Genomic DNA, 21156 nt, shown 5'->3' on the forward strand with positions numbered 1-21156 from the left:
CTCAGCTCCTGCAAGCAGCCTTCAAGGCAGACATGGCTAAAAAAGCTTGGCGACACTCAGGACCAGGTCCTGGGGCTCCAGAGGGCCCAGGACCCGAAGGAGGGTGACCTCAAGGACCAGCCTCAACCCCAGGCTCACTTCATCGCCCTGGCCATGGGCGCTGGCTCGCTTCTGTAAGGACTGGCAGCAGGGGTTCTGCCTCTTGCCTCCCGGCGCCCCCCGGAGAGCCTGGGAGGGGCGTCCCCAAGAAGGTGCTGGGCGGCAAGGGCAGGCCTTCTTACCTTTGAACTACAGCTGGGTAAGGTGGCTGGCCCTCCAGGCGTTTGGGACAGTGTGCATGGAAACAGAAAAGCTGCCCACTGAGATGTGCCGACAGAGCCAGCTGGCGATGGGCGCTGAGGACCGAGACGGTGGGAATTCCCTGGGCTCAACCTATAACTCACGGGACCCTCCCTCTCTCCTCCTAGGCCCACCCAAGGCAAGTTCCGGCTGCAGAGGAGAGAGGAGAGAGAAGCCCCTGGCAGATCTACCCTGAGCCCGAGCTCACAGCTTGTCTCTGCAGGCACGGAGTAGGGTAAGGGTTCTACCTGGGGTGGAGAGAAGGGACTTTGGGGGCAGAATCTGCCTGTGGTTTCGGCTCAGCTAAAACGGAAGAATGAGCAGCCGGTTTTAGATCTAAATCTGTAGCCCAACCCCCTCCTCCCTCACCTCTGGCGGAAGATGCAAAGTCCAGCAGAAAAGACATCCTGCTCTCTTTGTTTCCGGTTTTTTCCTTTAAAATCAGCTTAAGGCAGAAGTTTGGCAAAGCAAGTCTACATAAGGCCGCGTGACGGAGGATGAGGGGGAGCTGCCCCGGGAGGGGCCGCCGCGGATCAGCCCCGGTGCCATGCCACCAGGCTCATCACCAGCTGCCCCTCGTCCCACCCCTGAGCCTCGTAAAGAGGCGTTAAAAAAAAAAAAAAAAAAAAAGGAACGGAAAAAGCAGTTGTTTCAGGGAGTCTGTTGCAAGTGAATGACGGAAATTGCGAGGAGAGGAAAGGAGACCCAAGGTGACACTGAGGGCGCACGTGGAGTGGTCGGTCCCGCCTGGGTCTCCCCCCTCCCCCAGGGAAGCAGGTCCCAGGAGGGCGGGGGGGGGGGCGCCATCCGCGGGCGTTCGCACAGTGAGATCCGCCCGCTGGAGAAGGTAGAAAGGTTGTATTTTGCTGAACGACTGCAGAGTCCGTGCGGGTTGTTTGCGTGGTGTTGTTACTCGGGTGTCACCTCGCGGGCGCCCTGGCTGTCACCGGTGCTTGGGCGGGATCACCACCAGCGCCTGCCCGTACTTGGGCCGCCACATGAGGACCTGAGCGTCGTTGGCATTGGGCTTGACCAGGGCGCTGGGCGGGATGGGCTCATTCTTGCTCAGGATTTTGGGCTGGTCCTGGGCGATGGGCTCCCGCAGCCGGGCACGCTGGCCCAGGGGCCGGCTGGGGTTCACCTCGATGCTGAGCTGCATGCGCCAGTGCAGTGTCTGCAAAATGATCATGTCGTTGGTCGAGGTGTTGGTGGCTACCAGCCACGTGATGAAGCTCTGGTCCCGGTAGATGTTGGTCAGCTTGGCCACGTTGCTCTCGCTGACGGGCACGGCCCACGTGACGCTGGGGTAAAAGTTGTCATTCATGCTGATGATGAACTTGGAGTCTCTCTTGGTGGGGCCCACGATGGTGCAGGTCTCCGTGGTGTTGCCGTACCAGGGGTAGTTCACCCCATCCGAGTCGCTGATGGCCTCAATCTTGCCGTCCTGGAGGTCCGGGAGCTCCCAGCTGGACCTGAGGATGGGAAGGCCAGTTTACTCAGCCAGCCACACACAGGCTCGTCTGCATCCCCTTGTCCCTGGGGCTTACCTCCCCAGGGGGCCAGACAGTAAACAGACACCCAACATCATGTCAGGGAACTGGGGCTCCCCTAGACATGGCCCCCCTCAAAAGCCACATCCTGTTCTCTTGCATCATCTCAAACTGGTCTCCCCCGGAAACCACTGTAGACAGGGCTGGATTCTGGCTGGGCTTTGGGAAGCCCTAGCTGCCCCTGCCCTCAAGGGAGGGGCCTGGGGGCAGCACACAGTAATGGGGGGCCCTGACCTGCGCTGTGCCCCCCCGTCCCATGTCCCAGCGGCTGGTGGGACGGCCACATGCAACCCTGTGGCCTTGGTTAGGGCGGAGGCCACCGGCCCCGAGAGGCTGGGGTGGGGCTACTCTCCTGGCCATACAACGCGTCAGGGCGGCCTGGGTAGGAGTGCAGGTGGCAGGGAGTTCCTTTCTCTTGCTTTAGGGGCCCCCAGTGGCCGTGGGGTCGGCACATCTAGGAGTGATTTGAGCCCCTCATTGACCAGCGTGTGACCGGGGTCAAACGCCCGCCTGCCCCCGAGCTTTGGTGGCCAGGGGCATGGGAACCAGTGCTCAGGGCCCTCGCCAAGGCTCTGGCCCCTCCCCTCCACATCTCCTCCACCATGCGGGGGCCTGGGCTCCCTGGCCCTCCGCCCAGCAAGGCCAACACCGTGGGCGGTGCCCTCTTCTCCCCACCGCCCACCCTCCCCCCGCCTTGTTTCTGCTCATGCCCGCCTAGAATAGGAAGCACAGCTCAGCCAGAATGGCTCCCACCTGGTTGGCCCCTGTCTTTGGAGCAGTAGAACCAAGAAAACCTAACCAGCCAGTCTCAAAACTCTGCTCTCGGTCCCAGCCTCGGGGCCAGCTTTACAATCAGTGCCTCCTGGACTTGCTGCAGCTGCCGGGGAACCTGCACTTGCAGCTTTGGGCCAGTCTGAGAACCAGCAGCACTTGGTCAGCTCGACTTGCTTGCAGGGGGCTCAGCCTTCCTGGGGAGGAAGCAGGCAGCCAGGCTGTCCAGAGCTCGGACTCAGGAAACCTACTGGCCTTGCTGAAAGTCTCAGCCACCCTCTCACTGGTGTGAGACCCTGGGCAAAATCCCAGCCCTCCCTGGACCCCAGACTCATCACCCACATCCCACCTGGGGTCATGGAAGACACAGGCAGGAACATGCCAGCCCAGGGCAGGGCATAAGACAAATGCCAGTGATTGGTGCCTGCTAGCACCATTGCTGTCACTTTTTTTTTTTTAACTTTTTTTTTTTTAATTATTTTTAAAATTTATTTATTTTTGGCTACATTGGGTCTTCATTGCTGCGCACGGGCTTTCTCTAGTTGCGGCGCATGGGCTTCTCATTGTGGTGGCTTCTCTTGTTGTGGAGCACGGGCTCTAGGCACACGGGCTCAGTAGTTGTGGCTCACAGGCTCTAGAGCGCAGGCTCAGTAGTTGTGGCGCACGGGCTTAGTTGCTCCGCGGCATGTGGGATCTTCCCGGACCAGGGCTCGAACCCGTGTCCCCTGCATTGGCAGGCGGATTCTTAACGACTGCACCACCAGGGAGGCCCTGCTGTCACTACTGTTACTATAATAATAACTCTCTGACAGAAGAGGACTGTCCTAAGTTGCTCTGAGGACACATGGCTGGGGGCACAGCAGCGTCTGGGGGGCCCACCCCTTAGAAACTCATCAACAATCACATCCACCCCACCAGACAGATAAAGTCACGGCAGCTGGAGGGGGGCGTCTTTTTCCCAAGTTGATTTAGCTAAGCAATCAGGCCTGGGCACCTGCCATACCAAAGCTCAGGACACTTTGCCCCCAGAATTCCGCATACCTGAGTACACCAGCGGTGCTCTCCAGAATATACTACTTTACAAAATGCATTCCTGTTCATAGCAGCATTATTCACAATAGGCAAAAGGTGGAAACAACTGAAGTGTCCATCAACGGATGATGGATCAAGTGGTCTATCCACGCAATGGAATATTATTCATCCTTAAAAAGGAAATTCTGACACCTGCTACAACATGGATGAACCTTGAAGACATTATGCAAAGTGAAATAAGTCAGACACAAAAGGACAAATACTGTATGATTCCACATATATGAGGTTCCTAGAAGAGTCAAATTCATAGAGACAGAAAGTAGAATGGCGGTTGCCTGGGGCTGGGAGAGGGGAACGGGGGAGTCAGTGTTTCACGAGTACGGAGTTTCAGTTGGGGAAGATGAAAATGTTCTGGAAATAGACACACAACAATGTGGATGTACTTAATGCTACCAAACTTAAAAATGGTTAAGATGGTAAATTTTATGTATATCTTATCACAATGTAAAAACTGCATTCCCCTACTGAAATGCATCGTTTAATGTTAGCAGTTAGCAAATTTGGGGCCACTACAGGAGGGATGATCAGGGATGTGAGTTTGCTAATTTTTCTGTTTATTTCATTAAAAAGCTCACAAATTAGGGTAACACCTGCCTAGTAGGCCATCTCCTGCCCGGGGCCCTGAGCTCATCAAACACCAAGGAGGAGGTCACAGTCGGGAGCCTGCAGATTCGGCTGCCCCCGGGGGTGGCCGCCATGGACCAGAGAAGGGGGTCAGGGTCCCTGTCCCGAATTTCTCAGAAGCCTGTGTCCCACCCGTGCCCAGCCTCCTGTGGTGGAAGGCACCCACTCTGTCTTCTCACAGTGGTTACACTTGCTTGTAAAAGTGTTGTGTTTTTTTTTTTTTTTAAGGCAGAAAGCCATCTTGCCAAAAGACCTTTTCTCTTGATTTCGCCCTCTTTCACTTCCTAAGAGCTGGCTTGTTGTGGGACGCGGGGTCGCCACCAGAACGGCCTCTCTCTCTCAGCCTCTGACCCCCAGCTTCAGGTTTCCTTTTCCGCCTCCCAGCCCACAAATGCCTAGGCACTGGCTCAGTCACAGACGGGTGACGGTCCCCATGAGCTGGCAGACAGCCGTGTCTCATGTGGGGTATTACTCAGAACCAGGGCCAAGGGCGTCTGTTTTCAAATCATCACAAGCCAGCTGGGCTGGCTCTGGGCCCCGTGGTCCAGTCTCCCCGTCGAGGTGGTGGAGGGAGCACGGTTAAGGGCACAGCTTCTGAGGAACGTGGACCAGCCCGGGTCCAGTCTCCCCCCGGCTACTAGTCACAAATCTCTGAGCTCCACATTGGTTCACTGTGGATAACCGCACCCACCTTCAAGGTTTTTGAGATGATTAAATGCGTCAATATATACTACCTGGTACACAGTAAACAGCAATACGTGGAAACTTCCGGAGACCATTGGAGCGAGGCTTGCCTCTAACACTAATGGATTTGCCAGCCCTGATGTGACCTGAAGCCTTCTGACCTCATTTATGTTTTCAGATTATCCATGCTCTGAAAGGAATGATTCCATAGAGTTCCTGCCTCTAAGACTTCCTGTTTGTTCTGGAATGACCTTGGGCTTCAAGGCAGACCCTCAGTTTTCCACCTTCTGGGTGGAGGGGTGAGTTTGGACCCTGGTCCTGCACACCCTGAGCCTTCTTGTTTGCACAGCAGGGACAATCCAGGTGCACATGCCAACGAAAGGTGTAGGCAAGGCTCCCAGCTCCGTGCCCGGCACACTAATGCTCGACCGGCAGATTTAGGTGGAGGAGGGGCATTTTGTGAACACGAGCAAACGCCCATTTCTGCCCCAGCACCTTCTCTCCAGACCTCAGGGCAGGTCGTGCCAGGCCTCCTACAGGCCAGCAGGAGGCCCTGGTCTCCCCCGTGTCCTCCCCCTTTGCTCGCTGGCCTGTGCTGGTCTTCAGGGCAACACTGGCTACAGAATTTGTGGGACCAGGGGCTGAAGTGAAAATAGGAGGCCCCTTGTTCAAATATAAAGAATTGCAACGTGGTGACAGCAGAGCATGGAACCACGCAAGGGGCCCTTCTGAGCACGGGGCCCAGTGGGACGGTGCAGTCCCCACGCCCGGGAAACTGGCCTGCTTCCGTGGGCCCCGTCACACTCCCACCCTCATCCCAGAGGGCAGCAGGCAAGTCCAGGCTTTCTGGGGCCCCTTGCAGCACATCTGAAACAGACTCCAGCGCCCCTCAGTGCCCTTTCCTTCTGCAGCCGCATCCACCATGCACTCAACAGATGTTTGCAGGGGCCTGCCATTGACGCTGGCCACGATGCTGTGAAAGGGACAGGCAGAGCTGCTGACCTGGTCAACAGTGATGCCGGCGGGGCCTGCACCCTCTGGGCGCCCAGCACCATCCCTGACTCCCTCTCGCCTCCAGACTGCCCCCCCTTCTCCTCTGCCTTCGCCCTGGCCACGACCCCTCACCTCTCCCAGCCTCCTCTTGCCGCCTGCCATGCTCTCCTCCCTGAAGCCTGAGTGATCTTTAAAAACACAAACCTGATGGCACTGTTCCTCTCTCCAACCCTATTAAGCCTGCCATGACTCCCCAAGGCCCTGAAAGCCAGATGCAGATGAAGCCAAGGGTCTTGCGCGCAAACACACACACACATACACACACACACACACACACACACACACACACACACACACACACACACACACACACACACACGCCCACCCTCCCCAGGCTCCAGACCCACCAGCCATCCCTCTAATGGGCTGTGCCCTCCCGACTCAGGGTCTTTGGCCACGAGCAGCGTCCCCCACCCCCCTCCTGTCCTAGCCAGTGGTACCCACGGCTCATCTCTGGAGCCCCCAGGGAAGCTCACCAGGACCTTTCACACGAGGCCTGGTGCCCCCATATTCGATCTTTGTCCTGCTGCTTCCTGGGACACGCACGGGGGTGATTTAATAATCATGCCACCCTTTGTTGACGACCTCACTCCCAGACAGACCACAGGTGCTGAGAAGCAGGGGCCAGGCCTCCGGAATCTACCCTGGTGCCCGGCCTAGAGTCAGACACAATAGAGGCAGGTGGCCTGGATCAGTGGCGGTGGGCAGCCTGCCCCGTCTCCCCTTCAGGACCTGAGCCCCACAAAAGGGTCCCAGTGATGAGTTTAGGGCGCCCAAAGCTGCCTCTGCTTGTGTACTTTCTCACCTGGAGCAGCTGTGGCAGGGAGAGCCACGCCAAGCACAGGTCGTCCCCGCTGCAACACTGGTGACAGCGGTCACGTTCCCTGAGCGCATCAGACGTGTTGGGCGCCCTGTGTACATACATCCACACAGGCTTCTCCTCACTTACCCCAGGGCTGCAACTAGAGGGTGTTTTGTAGAGGAGACTTGGGGACATCAGAGGCCTGACCCAGGGTCACAGAACCAGGAAGCTACCAGGTAGGACCCACAGCCTGAGCGAGCTCTTACCCATGGCCTCCAACGACCCCTCACCCAGCACACACACGCATACACGCATATGCACGTGCACACACACACACATATGCACACACATACACGTAGACACACATACAGGTTCTTACCCATCTGGCTTCCAACAGACCCTCACCTGAAATACACACACACACACACACACACACACACACACACACACACACACACACACACACACGGCTCTGAGCAACATGACCTAGAGTGTATGTCTGAGGGCTAACAAAAGACCTTCCCTGGAGGCCAGAGAAGAGGTAGAGGCTGTGCTGAAGGGCACCCATGGGGGCTGGGGAGGGACACCCTGAGGCTCCAGGCCCAGCCACCAGCCAGAAGCTGGCCCGGCTCGAAGGCCTCTTGTAGAGGGTGAAGGAAACCAGGGATGCCCAGAGGCCAGAGGTGTGGCCCTAAGGGGATGGGTGGGACTTGCCCCTCCTGTGGCCCTGGGAGCACACCTTTCCCAGCTGCTTTGTGCCAGGCAGGGTGGCGAGCCTGGGCCTGGGCTCTCTCCTAGGCACGGGTGGACCCTTGTGCCCCCGTGGGCCCTCGCCTCTCCCAGCCCTCTGACTGCATTTTGAGTTCCGGACAACAGAGCACCTGGTCTCAGAGCAGAGTTCCCAAACTTCACATCTCTTCCCTCATTTTGGTCCTGTTTACATATCTCCTGTGCTATTATTCACTTAATTTTTTTCCTTGAAATTAATCACTTTTTTTAAAAACTCAACTAAATTTAGCTTTTCCTATGGAACACCTTTGAAATAACAGGTCGGATATATTGGGTATATATATATATTTTCTAATACACATTAGAATAAATATGTGGCTTTAAATTACAATCACACTTAAGCTGAAACGAGTTCTCCTAAATATTATTTCACGTCCCACAAGTGGCACCGTTGGGCACTCTAAGAAACACATTTACAGATGGCGACTTGGGGCTCGAGGGCAAGAGGGCTGCCCAGGGCACAAGGTTCTTCTGCCCAGCGCTGGTTTCGGTGCCCTCATGGGGGCCAGATGGGCGCTTAGGGATTTTCTCACCTGGTCCCCAATTTTACAGAGCTTACTGTTTTTTTACAATTTGCAAAAAGTTCCAATTTTGTAAAATTTTTGCAATTTTACGAGAAATGAGGCCCAAGAGCCCCCTTCCAAACCAGACTGGGACCCTGGTTTCCTGACTCCTGCCCTGGGCGGCCGCCCACTGGGCTGGCCCCTTCCCACCAGACAGGTCACCAGGCGCCCCTTTCCTGGGAGAGGAGCTGGAGGTGTCCCCTCCCCGCCTGCCCCTGGGGTTCCCCCAAACAACAAACACCACTTTTTCTTCCCACCTTACCCTTCTTCGCCCAGGCCACACTCCCAGGGCCTAACACGAGGGGGAAAGGGCCAACAGCGTTGTAGTTTTTAGTTATAAAAGCTGTGTTTTTGTTTTAAAAAAAAAAAAAAAAAAGCAAGCGATCGAGAAGTACAAAAAGTGAGAAACGAAAGTCCTGTCTTCCGTGCTTCCGCCTCCCTCGCTGAGGTTACTCACCACATTACACCCTGATAAACATCCTTCTAGAGCAACCTCCCTGCACATACACACAGTAAATGTTCCCGTTTTTAGCGCTTTTAACAAAGATGGATTCGTACCCTACATATTTTACAACTTCTTTTAATGCAACGATGATAATATGATATAGAAACTCTAGCTCCTCCTCCCCATGTGTAAGAGCCTCATCCTGTTCTGCCCTGGAGACAGACCATAGTTTCACCCCCTACTGATTGACACTTGGGGTGCTCATGGCTCTTTTCAGTGATGGACAGGGCTGGAGTTTCTGTCCCCACACATACGTCCTTCTGCCCTGCTTCCTGCATTCACGTATTCGTTAATTCACTTGCTCAGGAGATGTCTGTGTGTGCCTGCCATACTCCAGGCACCAGGCCAGGGGCTCAGTTTCTCTAAGACAGACTCTAAAAGTAGGACAAGAGAGTTGAAGGGCGTGTGTCCGTGACATTGTAGTGGACAAAGCCAAGCTCACCTTCCAGAAGCTGCCTAAATTGTACCCCCAGGAACAGCACGGGAGGCTGTCTGCTCCCCCCCCCCCGCCCCACAGCAGGCATTACTGATCTTTTTCATTTTTACCCAGATCCGATCAGCAAAAACAAAAAGCATCTCCGTATTTCATTTGCCGTTTCCCTGATCACTGTGCTGTCGGAGCCTTCTCCCATGTCTCTGGGAGCTGCCAGCTTTTGTCTTCAGCCCTCAGAAGGTGAGGGTGGGTGCGATCGCTTGGCCGGGGCCGGTCCAGGGGGAGTTCTTTTGGGGCCAGGCCGTCCCCCCAAACTTCCTCCCACCCCAAAGCCTGGAAATGAGAACTTCCCTCTCCTGCCTCCGCCAGGGCCCCGCAGATGGGGGAGGCTGCCTTCCGCTCGCAGAGAGGAAGCATCGTCCTCAATTGTTCTGCACGGGCCCCGGCTCAGGCCCAGGCTGCAGGAAGAGGCCACATGGTCACCAGGGCCATTCCTCCTGACCCGGCTCCTGACCACTGGAGCAGAGCAAGCCTCCTGGGGCAAGTGGCCTCAGGTCTCAGCGGCCCTGGCCTCATCATAAAATGAGGACCTCGTGGGGTCCTTGGGAGACCAGAGAGTGAACAGGGAGCTGGGGCAGCCACACAGCAACACCCCAGCTCCAGCATCCCCTGGCCAGAGGCCTCAGGCCCCTCCACCCCTGCTCGGCCCTTTCCCACCAGCCTCATGATCCTGTGACAGCAGATGTCACTGCAGGTTCTGGCTGGAAAGACCCTCAGAGGTCTCGTCACCCGAGATTCTCATACTGTAGGCGGGTATGTGAAACCCAACCCAGGAGAAGAAAGAACAGTAATGACTCCAACACGGCAATCTCCGTGCTGACTCTGTGCCAGGCACTGTGTAATTGATGATGAATTATTACTAGTTACGGTATGGATAGCGACCGCATATACTGCCTCATTTAATCCCTCAAACAACCCTGCGATGAGGGACTATTCTCCCCATTTCATAGAAGGGAACAGTGAGGCTCAGTAAGGTTGAGAGCCTGGCCCAAGCTCGCCACACCCGTGGACGGTGGAGCTGGAGCCACGCCTGGCTGGACAAGGGCACAGGCGGGTGGCACTGTCAACCCAGAGAGACCCCGTCTCCCGAGCTGCTCTCCTCCCCTCACCCCAAGCCTGACCTTTGGCAGAACCCTGAGCCAGAGCCAACCTTGACCTTGGCCGTGGGCCAGATTCTCTGGGGGCTCCAGAGGAGGGCAAACTAGGGATAATGTGAAGCATCTCCCACACAGGGGAGAAACTGTGACTTGTCACTCGGAAGACTGTGCCAGCTGACAGGTGGCGCTTGAGGATTGTGGAGGATGGGGTGGTGGAGGCAGGCGGATCCAACAGTGTTCTGGGGGGGTGGCTTTGAAAGCTATGTGGGTTGGACCCCAAACCATATAGAATCCTCTCAAGCTGCCACAAGAAACTCACCATCTTCTAGCTCTCATCTGTAAGTCGGGGTATTACTGGGGTAGCATGTGGCATTGCAAATATTTCCAACCCACGACATTCAAAAGGGTTCTCCTCCTGGATTAGAGATTAATTTCAAGCAGGGATAATGTTTGCGGGTATTATGGGTTTTGCTTCAGTATTTGGAATTAATATTTTTAATGCAAGCCCATTTGGCAAGAACAGAAGCCCTAACCTAACCTTTGCCACATTGCCGTTCCCTCCCCGGGCCATTAAAGCCCAGCGCCCGTGTGGGTTTTGTTTTAAGGCTTGAAATTGTCTGGGTCTAGCCCAGTAGTTCTCAACAGGGGTGACTTCGCACCCCTCCCGGGGACATGGGGCAGTGTCGGTTGTCAGGACGGGGGGAGGGAGGCCGCTGGCATTGAGTGGGCAGAGACCAGGGACGCTACCCAACATCCTGCAATGCACAGGACAGCCCGGTCCCTGCAAAGTCAGGGGACAGTTCCGGGCGGCCTGAGGCCGCTGGTCATCCCAGCGCTCACCACCCCTCACTTTCTTTCACATCACGGGTCTTAAAAATATGAAGCAGCTTAGTTACCACAGGAGGTTTGGGGTAGGGGAGATGGGAAGGGTATTTTCATCGCATCAAAATGCTTCCGTTTCCATTCGAGCAGGTGCAGCTGTCCAGGCTTATTCCGGAGGGCGCCAGTTGAATACAGAGCCTCCCCATGGGCCGGAGGAACCGTGCTATTTGGTAATTCAGTTTCTTAATATAATTTTGTTGATTAATAATCAATCGAGCAGTTTCCAACTCAGCATTTCAGCCACAGGTCACCTCCACCTGTCCTCTGCCTGAATCCTCCCAGCAGCCTAAGGGGGGGTTCTTACCCTGTTCACAGATGGCAAAAGCGAACCTCCAAGAGTGACCTGCCGAGGCCCCAGAGCCAGTACTGGGCCGTAATTCTGACCCCGGCGCCTGAGTGCATCCTGCCCCTCCAGGGAGCCTCGAACCCTGCCCTTTCTCCAGGGCTGGTCCTATCCCAACCGGGAGTCCCGTGGACCCAGGAGAATGAGGTATGCGGGACACAGGGGTCCCTGCGCTGAAGGCGTGTCCCGAGCAGGGGAGGGAACAAAAGGAAACACATGGAACGCAAGGAAAACGGCCTTCAACCACTTGAAAACTCAAATCGTCCATGACTTACACTACTATTAAATTCTTGAAAGTCAGGGAGTGGGCCCTCTGTGAAAGAGGAAGACCTGGGCTGGGGAGAAAATTCCACACAAAGAGTAATTTACATCTGTCCAGATTCTGTCGTTTCGGCCCTGATTCTCAACTCTTTTCATATCCCATCACCCACTTCCCATCCGATAGAAGAATCAGAACAGTAATAACACCGTTAAGGACGACAGTCACTTGCAGTAAGTGTTTACCGTGGGCTTGGCGGAGTGCCGGCTGCTTGACCAATGTCACCTCCCGTAATTCAATAAGCCTTGGTGCAAGAACTATGACTGGCCCCAATTTGCAGACGAGGAAACCGAGGGTCAGAGTGGCTCAGGTCACACCCTGGAAAGTGGCAGAGCCTGGACTCAAGCCCAGGTCTGCTTGACTGCAGTCTAGATGTGCACTGGGTTCCTCTAACCGGGAACCAAGGACTGGCACAGACAGAGAAAGGTCACCTCAGGTCTCCTGATGCACGCCTGTCTCCAGCCATGGCGCTCGGACGGACTCAGAGCCACCAAAGGGAGCACAAGGCCTTGAAGACTCTGTAAACATCCCCCACCCTCCCACCCCCGTGCACAGATGGGGAAGCTGAGGCTCCAAGCCAGGCCCGCTCCCTCCCCACCACACGCCACGTCCATCTCTGCAGAACTCAGTCCCTTTAGCTTTCCCCAACGTTCTTCCTCTTGGAGCTTGCATCTTTCCAAGTTCAGAAGGACCCTCTGGCTTCCTTACCCTTTCTAGGGAAGAAAACAAGCGGAGCCTAAAAGCCCTAGGAAAACCTTTGTGTCTTGCCAATTGTCCCAGATGCCTTGCAAAGCCTGAGGAGGTTTGGGGCTTAAGGCTTCTTAGGGAAGGTCCGCACCAAATAACTAAGAATCACGTTTCCCTTCTTGGGATGGAAAGTCAGCCCCCAGCCTGGTTTAAGAGCCACTTGGAGAACGAGACTTGGATGTAGACGTCTGGTGGCCAGAGGGGAGCCGATGAGTGTCCAGATATGCGCCATGTGCACCTCTGGCGCGGTCATGGTTACACCTAGTTTTAAGTTTTTCCATGATCCTCCTGTTGCCCTTGCAACTTCAGTCATCAAGTGGAGAAGCCACAAGATTTGGTGTCCCCTCCCCACCCTCTCTAATTTCAGGTGGCCCAGGATATTCTTAAATCAGTGAAGAGTTCCAAGTCCTGGGGAAAGTCTACTCCATTCCTCACTTGCGGGACCGGGGAGGGATGCAGCACAGGGTAGAGACCCCGAGAGACAGGCTGTGGGCGAGTGTCCATGGCCAGCCGTGGGAGTCACAGGGGTCAAGTTGGGGGGCTGCCCTCGGGGCCTGCCTGGTGCTCTCAGAAGCGTCCTCGTGCTCAGAAACAGCTATTGTCACCACCCTGTCTTAGGTGGCCCTTCAAGTTAAGTCACTTCCCCCTCTGTCTACAGCTGCTCTTGCCACACTCAGGATGACCATCTCTAGGATCAGAGAACATGCCAGGGTCTCAGGGTGCCACACCGAGAGCTACATTGTCCTGGGGACATTCTGGGGACCGGGCTGGACAGAAGAGGTCTGAGGGCTCCTCTCAGCTCTTAGGGGCCCACTGGAGCCTTCTGGACACAGACGCTGGCTGTGCACATAAAGTGGCCTTCTGCTGCGGAGAGAGGAAACGCTGCGCTGAAAAGCACACCGGGTTTCTACAACCCTCTCAAACAAAACTCCGCCCAGAACAGAGCAGTGTTCCCCCAGGTCCTGATGTGCCTCTGAAAACACCAGGGGACGAGTTCAGGTCGGACACAAAGCCCTGCACCCTAAATCTGGAGACTGCAGAGGCCCGGCTCTCCTTCCCTGAGTACCTGCCACGTGTGCTGGTGGAGGTCTGAGCCAGGCCAAGCCGCAGCCTCTCTAGTGACCCGGGACAGCATGCGTGCTTTGCCAAAGAGGCACCTGGTGGAACGTCCCTCTGCTTTCTGGGCATCTTGCAGGGAGGGGTACGGGAACCGCAGGGGGCCAGGGACAGTGGAAGGGAAGGTCCTAGAGCCGTGACCCCAATCTGAATCAACAGGCAAGCCCTCTAGGTCACCTGGCCAAGGAGGAATCAGAGGCCACTTCCATGTCTGCCTAACACTTCCCTCTGGCCCTGGTGAGACCCCTCTCTAACCCCCCCGAGCTCACCCCCCAGAGCCCCAAGCTCCCCATCCCAGGGGCGCCCCGGAGCTTGCTCCTGAGCAGTACTCACATGCCCTGCTCCCCATACTGGTTGTAGAACTCCATGTGGCTGCACGCCTGAATCCAGCCAACTATCCAGGTCTCCTTCTTGGGGATGGGCGGCATGACCACCTGGGCCGAGGCACGGAAGTGGGGTGTCCGGTAGCGGAGCACCACGCTGGAGGACTCATCGATGCTGGTGGGGATGGGATCGATAGAGGCCTTGACATCGATCACCGTGATGCCTTCCCGGAAGACTCTGGCTTTGCCCCCGATGCTCTGAATACAGCCCATGGCACACAGTACGGCTCTGATCTCCAGGGAAGGCCAGCAGTCCCAGAGAAAATCGGGCATTGAAAGGATGGAGGCTGCCGGACCCAGTGCAGACAGTACAGCTCTCCAATCTCAAATCTCAAGACTGATATCCATAGGATAGAAAATTCACTGAGTAGAGGGGGTTTGCATATCACTACCTCGGGCCTGATTATAAATAAGGATTTTGCTGCATTTCAAGGGCCCTGGGTTCTCTCTTCTTCTGCTAGCAGTGGACAAAAATCACCGATATTCTTTGGGTTAAAAAAAGAAAAGTTTGGAGGTTAATGGATAATCATGTTGTTCAGACATCCGGCCCTTCCTTCCGTGCCTCACACGCGGGGAACGCAGCTCAGAGACGCTCCCTGAAGTCTTGGGGCGAAGAAGGCAAATGCCGGCAGGCACATAAATAAGGAAGGCTCCGTCGCCTGCGCGGTGCCGCCACCCTCGCTGCAGAAGACCGACTTCCTGCCCTTCTGCCTTCCGCACGCGCTCGGGGCACACGCACCCGGCCGCCTGCCCAGTCCGGCCGAATCAATGGAAGAGCAGTTTCTGTTCAGTCCGCCGAGGTCCAGGCGCCCTCGGTGGCTTCCAGGAGGCGAGCGCCCGGCTCCCGCGGGGCCCCCGAGGAGCGCGGCGCGGATCCCCGTCGGCGCCCACTCGCGGGCACGCCGCGTCCCCTCGCCGCTGTCGCTGTCTCCGCCCGCCGCCGTGCGGAGCCCCAGGGCTGCGCTCGGGCCGCCGCCTGGTTCGCCGCGGCCGCCGAGGACCTGGTGGGAGGTGGAAGGCACAGGGCGTCAAGGCCCGCCTCAAAGTTGAGCCGAACTTTGCTGCGGGGGGCGCGCGGGGCGGCGACGCGTGTGCGCGGGGCGCGGGCTGCGGAGCTGACAGCGCAGCTCTGTGAGGTCTGCCCGGAGGCGGCGGCCCCCCCCCACGCCCGCCCCGTCAGTGGCGGCCGCAAGACCGCGCGCACCAGCGAATAATCGCCGCCGGTGACATCTCCGCTGACCCCTCCCGGCCCGGAGGCGGGGTGGGGCGGGGGGCGACTGGCTGGCACTGCAGTGGGCCTCGTGAACTTTCGGGTCCTGGCACTGTCCCCACCGCCTCGCCGCCGGCGCCCCTTCCCCGAACGGGTCCCTTCGGCCCCCGGGGGGCGCAGTGCCACCCCGCAGGCCGGTCTGATCGGGCGCACGCCCCTTCCCGGGCCGGGGTCTCCCGACTCCCGGAGGGCGCAATGCTCCAGCCCCGCCGCGTCCGGCGCCTCTGTGCCCCCCTCGCCAGCCCCAAGCGGCCCCCGATCCCCGCGCGTCCGGCGCGCTCGCCGCTGCCGGGAACTTTGGCGCGCACACCCCCACCCGGGCGCCGCCGACTCACCTGCCCCTCGGCCCGCTCCGCGTGCCCGGGCTGCCGCCCTCCGGACGCCCTGAACCCGCCGCGGGCACGTCCTCGGGGCGCCCCCCCGCTTCCCCAAGCAGTGTCCTTTAGCTCTACTGGGGTCTGGGGCCGGCGTGGGCGCCCCCGGCCCCCACGTCCTCCTAGCTCGGGGCTGCTGGGGGGTGGCCGGGGGCGGAGGGGTGAGGCTCGGGGCTCTCTCGCCCCCACCCCGCGCGCCTGCTTTATTTTATGATCATTGTGAGCGTGCTGTAACCGCTCAGCCCCGCCGCCGCGCCGCAGCCGCCTGGCGCGCCCCGCGTTGCCTCGCTCTGGTGCAGCATCGGAAAGGCAACCAGGTCAAACTTTGCAGAAACTCAGCCCCTGCGCCGGCCTGGCCCCGTGTCCGCCCGCAGCCGCCGGCCGGAGCGCAGCGCACGCAAAGACCGCCGCCCGCTCGCCTACCCCGCGGGGATGCAGGTCCGCAGGCGGCGGCGGCGGCGGCGGCGGCGGCGGGCGGGCGCCGCCTCCTCCTCGCCGCCCGCCCTGCGCTCCACCCTCGCTCCCCGCACACAGCCCGCCTCCCCTTGGTAATCCTCTCCCCCTCTTCCCCCTCTCGCTCCCTGTCTCTCTCTCTCTCTCTCTCTCTCTCTCTTCAGCTGCGGGGGGGGGGGGGAGCTGAGCCTATCCTCGCAGAAACGACATTTCCTTTTCGGCTAGCCGCGGGAATTCTGGGTAGTGTAGTTCGGCTTCTGTCTCGGGTCCAGGTGGGCTGCTCCTCGTGCCCTTTGAACTCAGCGGGCTTTCCGGGGCTCAGGGCAGGCGGGAAAGGGTTGCCGTTGCCCTGGCATTCCTGGCCCGGCTGGGTGGAAACAGTGCAGGGCTCTGGGAGGCTCCAAGGCTGGGAAGTTTGGGAGTGGGGAGAGAAGTTCTAGGAAAAAGGTCCCCGTGTTTCTTGCTCTGTGCTGGACTTCTGGGCACCCTGACAGGTGGTCAGGCCCGTCGGGCCCCAACTGTGATAAGCACTGTACAAGCTTGATCACTTCATCCACCATCAACCACCCCTGGGTAGGAGGCCTATGGTGTGTATTTCACAGAGCAGGACTCCAAAGCTGGGAGATTCCCAAGACCTGCCCAAGGCCTCCCCCAGGCGGGTATCCCAGCTGAGACCCCAGAGATCTGTGTACAGAGGTTCAAAGGGGTTTGACCCTGGATGGGGGAGGGGAGGGGGAATCGCTGTTCACCTCTCTAAGCATCTTCAAACCAGTAGCCCCACCCACACCTGGTAACTACCCCCCGCCACTCCCAAGCCAGAGCATCTTGAGTGGCAGTGAGGGCAGGGATTGGAGGAGCAGAGGGTTCTGGCCACTTTGAGGTGTTTTCTTTGAGGGGTGATCAGCCAGCCAAATGATCCATCTATACCAGCACCAGTTCAGGCCACAGGCAGGAAGTGGCCTGTTGAAGTGGCCACTGCCTCTTGGCCAGCTGCACCCCTGCCCTCGCCCTGCTTACTGCCATGGGCCCTCAGCCTAATGAGGGGTCATCCCTTTCCAGGTCAGCTGGTAAGTAGTTTATTCCTAGTCCTGCTGACTGAGACCAAGGTGGGGTGGCCTCATGGTCTGCTTACAGCCAGAAGACAGGAACAGCACGGGTCTCCGAAGGACCCCATGTAAATTTCCATTTCCAGGAAGAAGCTTTCCCTGGCCTCTAACCCACAGCGTCCTCTCCCTGCTGTGAACTCACGGCCTCCACAAAGCATTCTGCCCCTCTTTGACGCACTTCAGCCTTCACATAATTATTATGCTAATAACTTTGGGGGTGTCCATCTCATCTGCCCACACCATCACCCCCAGTGCCTGGAACAGAGAAGACCCCACTGGCTGGGGTGCCCCCTGAGGGCAGGGACACTGTCCTGGCCACAAGGACATGAGTGCTCCGTGAACATGCGCTGAGCTGCACTTCTTGCTCATCTGACGTGACGAGAACAGAGGCCAGAGCCCTAACCTGCTCACCAAGCGGCCAGGCCGGAGAGGATTTCCTGGAGTCCTTGATGCCTGTTGGAAGTGAGGTTACACCCTGCAGCCCTGGGCTTGGTCGGCCTGGGTTTGTGATGATGATGGTAAAGCACCCACTATGTGGTCTGCACTGCTGAGTGAGTATTGTCTCCGCTATCCTCCTTGACCCCAGGAGGAGGGCTGGACAGACAGAGAGACCCAGGGGTCATGTGACAGTGGCTTTCCGGAGTCTGGATGCACACTCAGATCTGGCCAAGTTCAAAGCCCACTTATTTCCTCCTCCAGGCACGCCGCCCTTGCCTGGGGGCCAGCCCCTCCGAGCCCGGATGGAAGTGACGTTAGAAAGCCCTGTGTCCGGTAAGTCCCACCAGAAGACTGCTTGGGTGCCCATGGGGTGAGCAAAATAGAAAACCCCTGTCCCTCGGCCCCAGAGCTGCATCCTCTGCTACGTCACCTCCTGTGCAGTACTTCGTCTTGGGCTAGTTCAAGGGTCAGTTCTGCAGAGGGAGGGCCCAGGCAGCGTCTTTTTGCCAGGCTCTGAGCTGAGGACGGGACCCCCCGGGGCCAGCCCTGACGGATGGAGGGTCTGAAAGGGCTTGGCCCACGCCAGCATCCCCTGTCCCGGCTCCCCGCTGGCCCTCCAAGGTTCCGGCTGCTCCCCCAGCTCTCAGCCCCTCCAGCCCTCCTGCAGCCCTTCCTCCTGCTCAGCATTTTCTGGAGTCTGTGGGTGTTGGGCACAGACCCACGGCTGTCTCAGCATATGTGAAGGCCCGTGATACATCCACACGAGAGGGAAGCGCTGGCGTCTGCAGAACCAAGGAAGGGGACATCTGTTTGCGACGTGCCCAACACCACGGGGACACTCGCACGGCCCTCCGATCCTCTCCCCCTCCCTCAGACCTCAGTCTCCCCAGCCTCCTCTGCCTTGATGTCACCAGTGAATGGGAAAGAGCAGGGCTCTGGAGGCACAGCCGCCACCCCTCCTCGGGGATGGTGAACCCCCCAGTGTGGCAACTTGGGAGCGCTAAGTGCTGTCAGTGGGAAGACAAGGTCCCTCAGTTCCCAGCATGTTGGCCCGGAAAGGCCGTGAAAACCCAAAGCCACACAGCAAACCAGAGGAAGAAACAACCTGACCTCACCCAGCTGGGTTTTAACACGCAGCCCCAGTGAGTCCAGAGTCCTCCCAGGTCAGCAGAAGGAGCCGGATGCAGGGCCTCCTCACTGAGCATCGCTGTAGCCAGGGCCTTTGCATGCATCACCTTCGCGGCTCTCCACAGTGACCCAGTGAGCCAGTCCCGTTACCATCCCATTCCACAGGTGAGGATACTGAGGCCTGGTGAAGAGGGAGGCGTGGATGGAACGCGTCCCCCCGGCTCTGAGACCCGGAGGCCGGAGGATTTGATAGAGCAGGCGCTCTCACCAGCATTCCCTGCAGCTGTAGGGACCTCACTCTTATGGCCAACGGAGACAGTCTCAAAGCGCCTTCTCCCTCATGGACCAAGATCTCAGGGCCACCGCTGGTCCTCCAAGAGCTCTCAGCCTCCAAGGGTGAAGTCATCATGAGACCGGAAAGGCATTTCTCAGGTGGGAAAATCCCTTGTTCTGCAGATGGAAATGTTAAGTGCTGGGATTCTGTTGCCCTGGGAGACAGGGTTATCTCCTTAACTGTTTAGGACCAGGCCGGAAGCCAATGGTGAGGCTTGAAATGTCCGCCTGGGAGACGCACGGGCAGGGTTGGAGGGCCAGGTAGGTGGCTGGAGGGGATGATGCATCAGGAGGCAAGGAGGCTGCAGGGCCCACCTGGCACCACTGAGGCACCTCACCTCTGCAGAGAGTGGGCTCAGCCTGGCCCAGCTAGCACATCCGGGATCTCCGAGAGGGCTGATCCCACAGCCTCCCTACAGATGGGGAACACGGGCCGGCAGGGTCATACAGGGAGGGCTCCGGAACTAGATTCCAGGTCTCCTGGCCCCGAGGTCCATGATAACCTCACTCTCCACGGAGGAGCAGAGCTGTGGCATGGGGGCCTGCGTAAAACCAGTGCCTGGGGTGGCCGCAACTCTTTCCAGCCAAAGGCTCAGGAGCACATTCTTGTAGGTGGTGTTAGGTTTGGGACTGACCAGCTGGCCTCCCCACCACCTCACGCCCGTGCATTCCTTCCCCAGTATTGACTGGGCACCTGGGCTGGCCGCTCAGAAGACACGAGGGAACACAGCCAGGGCCTGGACACATAGGAGGCATGGTCCCCTCAGCACTCACATACCCGTGGGCCGGAGAGATGCCAAGGGATAACTCCGAGAATGATGAACAGAGATGTTAATTAACATGGATAATAAATGGGTACAAATTCATGCTCAAGACGGTTATGAGAAAGTATTGATTGCTATAAACCAGGACGTATATGAGTAAGTTGTTTTGATGTGTGTGTGTGTCCAGTGCTGAGCTTGGGGAGGGGAGGGTGAAGGATGCGTGTTCCAGGGGTGTGAGGGGTGTGATGGTGTGTGAGGCGGTTAGAGTGTGTGGGTGAATGTGTGTGTATGTGAGTGTGTGATGATGTGAGTGTGTGTGACAGTGTGAGTTTGTGCATGTCTGTGTGTGAGGGTACGTGCGGCAGTTGTGTGTAACCGCTTGGGGGGTGTGTCTGTGTGTCTGGGAAGGCGTATGTACGTGTGTCCATGTGGGTGTGTGTATGAGGTGTGTAATGGTGTGAGTGACCACAAGTGGTGTGGGTGTAGATGAGGGAGTGTGTGTATATTGTGTATGGCAGTGTGTGCCTTGTGTGAGGGTGTATGTGAGAGTGTGTGTGAGTATGGAAGGACACGTTTGTGGTCTGGTTGTGCGAGTGTATGTGTGAGTGTGGCCGCTGGTGCGTGTTCATGTGTGTCTGTGAGGGTGGATGTGAGCGTGTGTGTCTGTGGGTGAGAGTGTGTGTCCGTGCAGATGTATGGATGTGTGTGTGATGGTAAGTGTAGGTGAGCACGTTCGTGGGTGTGAGTGGGTGGGATGTAGGCGCGTGTGTGAGTGTGCATGTCTGTGCACGCGGGTGTGTTGGATGTTATTTTGGGGCTGGAGGGGATCGTTAATGTGCCTGGGGGATGGAGATCCAGGGCCAAATCGGGGTCAGGACGGGCGGGGGAGGGGTTGCTTCTCCCAGCCTGGCTCACAAGGGCGGTCCCTCTGGCCCCCCTTCCCCGTCGGAGCCACAGTTCTGAGCGAGAAACGCCTGCTCCTCCCGGGACGGCCTCTTGAACGCGAACGCACCACCGTCCCCCGAGGCGAGGAGCGGAGACTCAGCGGCGCCCCGGGTCCGGCGGCGGGGGCAGTGAGCGCAGGTGCCCGCCCTCCCGCCGCCCACCCCGGTCACCTGGCACCGCCCCTCCGCGCCGC

At 58.0% G+C, this 21156-nt stretch overlaps 1 protein-coding gene and 1 long non-coding RNA gene across 4 annotated transcripts in view; one reads left to right on the top strand and one right to left on the bottom strand.

The window, feature by feature from the left end:
- The first annotated feature begins 484 nt into the window (after positions 1–484).
- On the top strand, positions 485–21016 carry LOC309632870. The gene is made up of 8 exons (XR_014247098.1): positions 485–574; positions 9323–9445; positions 11335–11414; positions 11560–11734; positions 18055–18126; positions 18931–19086; positions 19205–19353; positions 19867–21016. It is a non-coding gene; the product is annotated as an uncharacterized lncRNA (long non-coding RNA).
- Positions 574–21156, bottom strand: part of FAM78A (family with sequence similarity 78 member A) — a 28790-nt gene continuing 8207 nt past the window's right edge. Inside the window, exons 1-3 of one of the 3 annotated variants that reach the window (XM_082400835.1) lie at positions 15758–16327; positions 14103–15153; positions 574–1811 (exon numbers count right to left, since the gene is read on the bottom strand). In XM_082400835.1, the coding sequence (XP_082256961.1) occupies positions 1283–1811; positions 14103–14425 (852 nt within the window). In that variant the 5' untranslated portion in view covers positions 14426–15153; positions 15758–16327 and the 3' untranslated portion in view covers positions 574–1282. Of the gene's footprint in view, positions 1812–14102; positions 15154–15356; positions 15709–15757; positions 16328–21156 lie in introns of those variants that run through there. The other 2 variants (XM_082400836.1, XM_082400834.1) reach the window with 2 other exon arrangements.

The sequence above is a fragment of the Balaenoptera borealis genome (assembly GCF_965194805.1).
Source record: "Balaenoptera borealis genome assembly, chromosome: 8".
Taxonomy (NCBI): domain Eukaryota; kingdom Metazoa; phylum Chordata; class Mammalia; order Artiodactyla; family Balaenopteridae; genus Balaenoptera; species Balaenoptera borealis.